The sequence below is a fragment of the Cucurbita pepo genome, chromosome LG02 (genome assembly GCF_002806865.2).
Source record: "Cucurbita pepo subsp. pepo cultivar mu-cu-16 chromosome LG02, ASM280686v2, whole genome shotgun sequence".
Classification (NCBI taxonomy): Eukaryota; Viridiplantae; Streptophyta; class Magnoliopsida; order Cucurbitales; family Cucurbitaceae; genus Cucurbita; species Cucurbita pepo.
In genome coordinates this window covers 10242923-10253148 of record NC_036639.1, presented here as the reverse complement: position 1 = coordinate 10253148, position 10226 = coordinate 10242923, and the positions used below count along the sequence as shown (strand labels likewise).

Here is a 10226-nt window from a genome sequence, read left to right as displayed (position 1 = left end):
GCTATAAATCACCAAAATTGCAATTTATGAAAAAATATTGTTCTTCAAGACGTTGTAAAAACAGTCTATGTTCTCTGATCTTCAAAAACATTTGGATATGCGTCGTCAATAATCTGACAGAATCATTTACTTTAACAATACTCATATAACTGCTAAATGAGAAAGAGTTTCCTCTACCTCTCTTCTAATTTTTATACTTCAATAATAGATGTCGTCGCACTCTTGATACAACACAACAGCAGCAATCGGCATGAGAAGCCGTCTGGCCAGCAATCTCTTCATTGCTGGGGAGGGATATCTTGATTCAACGATTTGGCCTATAACAAAATTCGTCTGAAAAGACGGGCGACGACGTTATTATGCATGCAGGTCCTTGTTTGAACTCCACGCCGGAGCTTTAGGGCCCACGCCGTCGCCTAAGATTGCCGTTCCATTTTCGACGCTTATTAGGGGATCAGATTCGCTTTCTTTCACCTATAAATAACATGTAGATCGTTTAAGTTCCATGGCAGTAGAGGAAGAGATAACATGTCAATTGCAGAACTACTACTACTACTACTACTTATAGTACCTGGGATAGTTGTGCTGATGATCCTTCATTGGACTTTTGTTGGCTCTCGAGGGTGCAACAATAAGAATATAGAACCATTCCAACTATGGCAACCAGAATTCCCAAAATGTTGCGCCAGCTAAATGGATCGTGAAGTAGAACATAGCCAAAGCCCAAAACTAAACATGTTTTTAGATGTCCTAGGACTTGATATGTAACTGCAGAAGTCTTTCCAATAACTAGAAACGTACTGAAGTTGACTGAGACAGAAATAAGGCAGGAGAGAACAATAAAGAACTGTACAGAGAAGCACAAAAATAATTCATGTCAGAAGTGATATATAGTTAGGAAGGGGGAAGGGGGAAGAGGTCAGCAGGAAGCTAAATTGTTGTTGAACTCTCACCAGCACTTGGGGAGTGTATTTGAAAGCAAAAACATTTAGATCAGTCAGACACCAATCCAGAAATGGGCCAGCGATGAACAGAGTTAATGCCTGATAGGGACAAGACTGGTATAGAAGTTGTGTTGAAGAAACTTTGAACTTCTTCTGAATGGTGTTTGTCATCTACGTTTAACTGGTCAAGGTCTTGAACGGAAAAGGAAAAGAGCAGAAAAACTAGAGCAATAAGCCACTCACTCACTCAACTAATTAAATTAACTAAAATAAATAAATAAATAAATCTTAATATTCACGTTAACTAAGAAAGGAGAAAGGTGCTAGCAACTAATCATATGCTTCCAAATTAATTAATTAATAAAAAAAATACACTTGTTAAAGAAATATTGTGACTGGTGGACTCATGAAAAACGTTTTCCACGCTCCGCAAATAAATAGACTAGAAAAACAAAAAAAAAAGAGAAAATTAAATCAGTGCTTCAACAAGACTAGCTTTTAGCCCACACATCATAGCCAGTCATCAAAGGGCATGCAAAGTGAATACCAAGAGTAAAAGTAACTTAGCTTAGGATACAATTTGTGCAACACATGTGGTAAGAACTGCGAGGAGAGACAAGAAAGAGCCAAGGGCATTTAGTTGTAGATCCGTCACAGTTGCAATTCCAACACCCATGAGGAGGATCGTGAGTGAAAACTGGATGCTTCTACTGCAATAGTATCATAGATGTCAATATGCTGCCAGGTAATATATTTAGACAGGATAATAATAATGAAAACCTAATACACTCGCAGCGGAACCATCCATCTAATAGACAAAATTGAAAAATATAATTATCATTTAAAGTTCTCACAATTGACCAACAACCAAGAAAAGATTAATGAAATTATCATAGAAGTCAAGCTACATATAAATATTTAAAAGAAACTTATCATAATAATTAAAAATAATAATAGTAATTAAAAAAAAAAACTTTTTCTAAGTGGGATATTTTAGTCCAATTATGGTTTATTTTCCGGTCCCTGTTTCCTTCCTACTCGAATCTGTCTATGTAATAGTAAAAGAAAAATGGATGAATAGTTTGGAGGAACTTCACTTTTCAGGATGAATCATTCAAGGCAGAAGGTGATTCCTTCTTAAAACAGGGGGATTCTATTTGCATCCATCAATCTGAAGTACCCTTCTCTCTAATCTTATTCCCTCTCCTTATGATTTTTCTTTGCTTATTTAACGGTGAAACCATTAGAAAGAGGTGAAATGAAGGAATAAAAAAAACAGAAATCCTGTCTTGAGGTATACTCGAGTTAACAAAAGTCTGGATAATAAAGGTTCTTCAGTTAATTCCAGAATCCAATCAAATAACATTTCAGATTTTACCCTCCATTAATCTTTTTCATCAGGACACCAGCATGGTATGTTGGAAGATTTTCTAAGAAATAGCTGCACAAATCTCCAAATCAATTGTTTAATTTGTATCTGAAAAATGGTTCCAGAAGAGTCGAAAGAAATATAATGGGTATCGTTATTATCTTTGTGATTACACAAAATACGACAGTTAAGAGTCTTTGGTGGTGCATGTAAGAGGTTCCCAACTACATATAGGGTTGAATAAAATTTCTACCGAGCAGCATCACAGCACCTTTTTTTTTTTTTGGGGGGGGGGGGGGNTTTGCCATTTTCAGCTTAATCAGTACAGCATAACAAGATGCTTCACAGATGAAAAAAAATAAAATAGAAATCAAGGAACAACGTAAAGGCATTAAGTTTTCAGAATGTATGATCTAATTATTAATCTGATGGATGAAAATATGAACATGCTAAAAAAACAAAGGACATCATGCATATGTTACAACTTGAGATTCCTCCTTTTTTCTCTTTCTATTTATTTATTTATATTTGGAAAGAAGAAAATTCATTGGCAATACAAAATTACGAGGAGAAAAAAAGAAACACCATTCCAAAGGAGATTATAGAAGGGATTATCAACTAGCACAAAGCATATTGAACTAATAAACTCTAATTACAAATAGAAGGCTAAGAAAAACTTTCAATTCAACAAAGGTGTTATATGGGAATCGGCTAAGTGAAGTTTTGGACCTATTATTACAAATACAAGGCTATAAGCACTTGAACTTTCAGTTCAAAGGAGTTGAATTATTTACTTCTCCAGAAAAAGTAGCTAAAGATATATAAAGGTGTTTTAGAGGACAATCGGCTCAGTGAAGTTTTGGATCAAACTCAAGTATTCAAGTAACGAGTTTGTTTAACTTAAATAATTCTAGTTAACTTCCAGACTTATTCCAACTTCCCCTTGTAATCATTGGACCAGTTTGTTAAAGTTGTTTGAGTTGTTTATTTTAGAAAAAAAGTAGAAAAATAAATAAAAGATAAATACTTTCGGAAACCTATTTGTCCTATTTTAAATGTAAAAGTAAAAATATCATTTCAGTAATTTATGCTATTTGCAAAGTTCCAGTTCAAATTTTTAATTCAATTGTTTCAAAAGTTAGCAAAGAGAAAATGGTTCAAAAAATGCCCCAAGTGAAATGAAATATAGACATACAGAATTTACCCTTGAATAAAATGTATCTTTTTATTTATGAATCCATATTGATCCAATNCAAATACTTTCGGAAACCTATTTGTCCTATTTTAAATGTAAAAATAAAAAAATAAAAAAACATTTCAGTAATTTATGCTATTTGCAAAGTTCCAGTTCCAATTTTTAACTCAATTGTTTCAAAAGTTAGCAAAGAGAAAATGGTTCAAAGAATGCCCCAAGTGAAATGAAATATAGACATACAGAATTTACCCTTTAATAAAATGTATCTTTTTATTTATGAATCCATATTGATCCAATTTTACACCGACTGATTTGAAAGAACCATAATTCAACCCCAATAAAACAAGTTCAGTTTAAGGTTGGGTTGGGCCGTTTGGCTTTTTAAGTGGTCAAGGTTTTTAAACAGCTCTAGAATTCAAATGTTCGGTGTAGGATCCACTTTGTAACTTCTTTATGACCCTCAATGAGAAAATATTTCTGTAACTCTATTATTTGTAACCCAAGAAAAAGTTTCAGAGCTTTTCATATAGTCCAACATCCTTTCGAAGAAAAGTAGACCATTTAGGTCCTTGACAATGGCGTTGGCTANATTTTCATATAGTCCAACATCCTTTCAAAGAAAAGTAGACCATTTAGGTCCTTGACAATGGCGTTGGCTACACCAACAACAAAAAAAAATCACCCAAGAATACCATGCATATGTAAGTGCTCATGTTATCACAAATGTCTTATTAAAATATCAAGAAAAGGCGTAGAAAGACCTGAAAGCATATGAAAAACCAGTTTCTGCATTTCGGGTTGTCATTGTTTCTTGTATATCTTAAGAAACAAGAGCTTACAAAAAAAAAAGAAAAAAGATATTGAAATCAATGGCCTCTAACACTACTGCAATGAGCTTGAGATTTAGCAAAATTTTGTGCCTCAATATGGGTCATATTAAAATCACAACAAAATCTTGCCGAATCAAGTAATAACCTCATCTAAAATAGTAACAACAAAGGTGGGGGGAAACATGCCTGATGACGACAGATTACCACTAATCCCGTTTCTCACATTTCAAAAGCACTACCGATAATCAGGTAAAGATCTTTATTAAAAAGAAAACTTAAAAAAAAAACATAAGAATAAGAGGCCCCTTGCTTGAAAAAAGGAAAATAAAATAGTTTTATACATGAAGAATTCAACAGTTATTAGACTTACCTGAACTTTTTCCGGAAGAAAACAGTCTCCAAAAGAACAGTACAGGGGATGATTGCCAGTTTCGTCATCTGGAATAGCAATCAATATACTCCTTATTCAAAGAGCCGGGAGATAAAAATAAATCAAAACTTGGTTTCATAATTAAAAATAATTCTTGAGAAAATACAATCACTAATGTAATATAAGTAGGAACATGCTCACAGACATTTATGCACAAACATTTTAGAATTCATACTTGACATTGCATCTTAGAAAAAGAGGAGACCTTATAAAACCATATGAAGGATAACACGTTCTGTCCACAGATGTGATTTTACCTGATAGAAGCCAACAGAGTTGAAACCCAAGCTAAGATTTAGAAGCCCAATTGAGATTCCATTTAGTATTCCAAATCCCATAACAGCTCTTGCATCAAAAGGCTTATGTTCAAACAGTTTCATCAATAGTGCCACATGAAGAGAACAAAATGTAACAAGCAGATGCCAGCTTGTCAATGTAGTGGCTGCGCATCAACCAAGTTCCGTTAATGTATCAGTTCACAAAAAAAAAAAAATTTTTTTTTTTTTTTTTTTTTTTTTTTTTTTTTTTTTTTTTTTTTTTTTTTTTTGACAGATCCAAGTGACAACAGGTAGCTTCTGCTCATAGTTTAGCAAAAATAGATAGTAGACAAAAAGGGAGGGTCACTCTTCTCGTGATAAAATTAACANCAAGTGACAACAGGTAGCGCTGCTCATAGTTTAGCACAAATAGATAGACAAAAAGGGAGGGTCACTCTTCTCGTGATAAAATTAACAGAACTATATATTGATCTAGTCTCAGAAGGTTACTATTTTTCTGTAGGCATGTGATAAGTTGATAATGTGAGTGCTAAATCATTTTGTACTGAAATTAAATAATGTTATGATCAGACAAAACACAAAAGAGAGTTGCTCATAGGCAGAAAAATCTACAGTACGTTTTTTTTATTATCAAGATAAGAATATGGACAAATTTAGTCTTNCTCAGAAGGTTACTATTTTTCTGTAGGCATGTGATAAGTTAAAGAGAGTTGCTCATAGGCAGAACAATCTACAGTACATTTTTTTTATTATCAAGATAAGAATATGGACAAATTTAGTCTTCTCAACTCGTTCTTTAACATCCCTCCTCACATGTAGCTTCTTATATTAATCTTAATTCACGAGATCTTACAAATCAATTATTAATATGAAATGGAGAGAAAATGATATTATAAGAATTTAAAACAAGACCTCCTAACATCATATCACGTTAAATTATTAATAGAGCTAGAAGCTTAGGTCAGATAAGGCTATTGACCTTTTCAATGATCTTTTAACACAAGATGAAGTAATACATAAATTTACATAGAACGAAAGTTCGTTAAAGAGTAGCAATGCACTTCTGTGACAGGAAAATTGGAAGCACAANCCTTTTCAATGATCTTTTAACACAAGATGAAGTAATACATAAATTTACATAGAACGAAAGTTCGTTAGAGAGTAGCAATGCACTTCTGTGACAGGAAAATTGGAAGCACAAATAATATTTCTCTGTTCGGCTTGAAGTGTTCAATCAATTATACATCTAAGTCCACCAAATCCAAGCTCTGGTGGAAAATCTTNTTATACATCTAAGTCCACCAAATCCAAGCTCTGGTGGAAAATCTTGCGCTCAATTAAAATTTAATGCAAGATATTGGATCCTATAATCCATATAGATCTCCAATTCTTAGAAAAGTAAATGATCGTGCCTCAGTTGGGAGGAGACTAAAATACGTCAATATCGCACATGGAATCTATTCAAAATAACGCAATTGAAAGACGTGAAATCAAGGTTTTGGATATTTAGCAACTCACCGAACGTGAAACCGAGTGTGCTAATAAGTGCCTTATTGCATATGACAATCGAGACAGAAGAAACCACCGACAAACTTAATGCGCCGATAGTCCCGAGCTGGAACTTCTGGCCGTCACTCATTTTCAGCCTCCTCGATATCTCGTCCTGCCTCGATCTAGATTCTGCAATTCCACTCACCACCGTCAAAAAAAAAAAAAAGCACATAAACTCCGAACATACGACGAAATATGGCGGTGATAGCTGAACAAATAGAAATTCATCAAGAATAACCAAATTCAAGCGTAATTGATTCATTAAACACGAAAGCATGAAGCATCAGAATTGGAAAATAAATAGAAAGAAACACATACACAAAAATGATAAGAAAACGTAATTAAACAATACAGTGAATAAGATCTACAGAAAAATTGGCGGTGAAAAGCACAGATCTACTAGGCGGACAGAAAAGTGAGGAAAAAGAAACAGACATACCGCGGACCGACAGATGGAAGGATTGAGAAGCGTAGGGCGTAGACGTATGCGGTGCGGTAGGAGAAGAATCTCTGTAACATAGAAAATGCAGAGAAGATTGATTGGAGCAGTATGCGTGAGCTTTAATGGCGAACGAAGAAAGCTTTAACAGTTATGACAATGGAGAAAAGAAATAGAACGAAGAAGAGACGAAAAAACGTATGAGAATCATAATAACAAAACCATAGAATTTAATTAATTATTAATTTTTTTTTTTTAATTTTTAATTAGTCGCTATTCTTTGATCGTATTGTACAACGGAGACGGAGAGGATGTCCACCAAATGAAAATTGGAATAATATATTAATTTTTTAAAAAAAATAATTAAAATAAATAAATATTTAAAAATTAAAAAGTAATAATTAGACGGTCGAGGTAACAGAGAGGCGTTTCCCACGTCGTCATCCCAGTAGTCTTTTTTTTCTAATTATTTTAATAATTCCATTTTCTTCTCTGGTTTTCTTTAATTAATTAAAGTATTATTAATTTGATTAAATATTTTTAGATTTAAATTCCCACTCATATATTTATTAAATTATAATTCTACTATTTAGGCTTATACTTCAAATTTTCATGAGAATGGAACGCTCTTTAATGAAATTTTAGTTGTAGCGTTTGTTGACCTTTTAAGAGACATGTTGTAATGTTTTGTTCTCTTCCCCAACCAATGTGGGACATCACACTTCACCCCTCTTCGGGACGCAGCGTCTTTACTGGCACACTGCCTTGTGTCTATCCCCTTCGAGTAACAACGAGAAGGCTTCCTCGCTGACACTCGTTCCTTTCTCCAATCGATGTAGGACCACCACTAAATCCACCCCCTTCGGGGCCTAGCGTCCTTACTGGCACACAGTCTCGTGTCTACCCCTCTTTAGGGAATAGTGAGAAGGCTGACACATCGTCCGGTGTCTAGCTTTGATACCATTTGTAACGCCCCACTAAATCCACCCTCCCCCCTTCGGGGCCTAGCGTCCTTACTAGCACACCGCCTCGTGTCTACCCCTCTTAGGGGAACAGCGAGAAGACTGACACATTGTCCAGTGTCAAACTCTAATACCATTTGTAATGTCCAAAATCCACCGCTAGTAGATATTGTCCTCTTTGGGCTTTCCCTTTTGAGCTTCCCCTTAAGGCTTTAAAACGCATATGTTAGGGGAAGGTTTCCACGCCCTTATAAATGGTGTTTTGTTCTCCTCCTCAACTAATGTGGGACATCACAAATCTCTTCTATACTGAGAATCATCTGTGTTTTTCCCATTTTGATTCGCATCTCTTTTCTTTTTCTTGGTAAATAAGCTTTGGGCTACGACCGGTTCATCTCTTTCTCTAACAATTAAGTGCAGAATCCTACAAACTATTAGTCAAGTCTGTGTAAGGAAGATTTTGGGCCCAACAACGAAGGAACATACATTTTCAGACCGACGATAAAAACTAACAAACTTGAGATAATAGGGATAGAAGGAATTTTCAATTGAGTGGTGAAATATACAAAGGTCGGAAAGAAAATCAACGACGAAAGCACAAAAACATTCCGACATTGATATTTTTAAATTTTGAATTTAGACTCTAGTGATATATGGATATTTAAATATTACATTTAATTCTTTTTAATTATTATACATCATAGTATTTTAAATTAATTAATAATTTTAATACCAAATATTAAAAATTCAATAAATAAAAATATAAAATTTTAAAATTTAGGGACTAAACCTAAAGTCTTCCGTTAACTCGCTAGCGAGGAAGACTCTTCAGGCATACGGAAGGGCTTTAGTGCTCGATTACTCGCTGGCGAGGAAGGAAAGTGCGCTTCCAATGTGGTTTCCGTGGACGAGAGCGATTGACGATAGCGTTGGATTTCTTCCGATAATAATAAAAATAAATAAATTATATATATATATTACAAAATAGAAAATAATAAAAAATATTTACCAGACCTATATTTATGAAAATTAAAATTTTAAATAAAAAAAAAATANAAAAATATTTACCAGACCTATATTTATGAAAATTAAAATTTTAAATAAAAAAAAAATAAGACAATTATGTCTATTTATGACCGACAATAGAAGTAGTCATCAAACTTAATTTTTTGCAACTTGTTTTCAATGCAATTGATATTCAATCTTTTTTTAAAAATTATTTTCAACTAATTTGTCACTCATGCCGTATAAAACATTTTCTCTCGAAACATGATTTGAGGTTCGACCAGCCTTATTCAACTGTGCCCACGGACCCGTAAGCCCTCGAGGCAAGGCGAAAAGGAAGAGATGCTCGGGCTTTCTTTGGTCTTGAACTCGCTCCCCGCTCAAGAATGAATGTTGTACGTTAAAATTATTGGTGGAGTATGATTTTTATAGAACTGACTTGTTCACTAGGTCAGAATTGCACAATGATTGCGTAAGAAAATACCATTTTGACCTAACATAAAAACATTAAAAATGTAAAATTAAATAATAAATTAATTTTAAATAAATAATAATATGTTTTTTTTAATAATCATTTTAGGCGTGAAAAGAATAATGTGTAATAATTTCAAAATCAACATTGGCTCTTTACGAACGAGACCATACTTCAACTAGAGAGTCGGTATGGCTCTTATTTTTGACCTCTTAATCACTAAATATCTACTAAGGCTTATCAATACAACTTTGTGTTCGAGGAGAAATTTCATCTTCAATACCACGTCAATGTCGTCCATCGTGACCGTGACAAAATCAACTTGTCCACTCTAGTCTCTCAACTGTACCGAGACTCTCTTTGCTATAACCATAATGAGTAAGGCTGTCGAATTGATATATCTCTATGCCAAAATAGATCCAGTCGTTTCGTTTTTGTCTGTCATGAAATTATGAACGACTCTAAAATAAACATTTTCATAGAAGTCTAAGATCATCTAAACTATCGAATTTTGGAAGTTGTCCAACCTTCGACACGCTCGAGCATTTGTGCAACATAGTCCATCGAGCTATCCCCACACTTGAAGCCACCAAATCGTGTAAATTTATCTTCTAGGGTTCTCATCCTTAAACATCAATCCTTGGACGAGGTATCTTGTCTAAGCAGCCAGCTACCATATCAATCTCGTAGACTTTGTTGGCAATCTCATCCGAGCAATATTTTAAATTTTGAACACTGCCAAAGATTTCTT

The 10226-nt window shown here is 34.0% G+C and overlaps 1 protein-coding gene across 2 annotated transcripts; it reads right to left on the bottom strand.

The window, feature by feature from the left end:
* On the bottom strand, positions 1-7242 carry LOC111788864 (UDP-xylose transporter 3). Of its 2 annotated transcripts, none has more exons than XM_023669421.1 (8): positions 7037-7242; positions 6565-6726; positions 5026-5210; positions 4709-4776; positions 1522-1654; positions 954-1115; positions 572-847; positions 1-474 (listed from the first exon to the last, which is right to left on the bottom strand). In XM_023669421.1, the coding sequence occupies exons 2-8, from the start codon at positions 6683-6685 to the stop codon at positions 358-360; spliced, it is 1062 nt and encodes a 353-aa protein (XP_023525189.1). In that variant the 5' UTR covers positions 6686-6726; positions 7037-7242; the 3' UTR covers positions 1-357. The 2 variants fall into 2 exon arrangements, with proteins under 2 accessions (XP_023525189.1, XP_023525191.1); XM_023669423.1 differs by lacking the exon at positions 7037-7242 and adding an exon at positions 6785-6878.
* Between the last annotated feature and the right edge of the window lie 2984 nt (positions 7243-10226).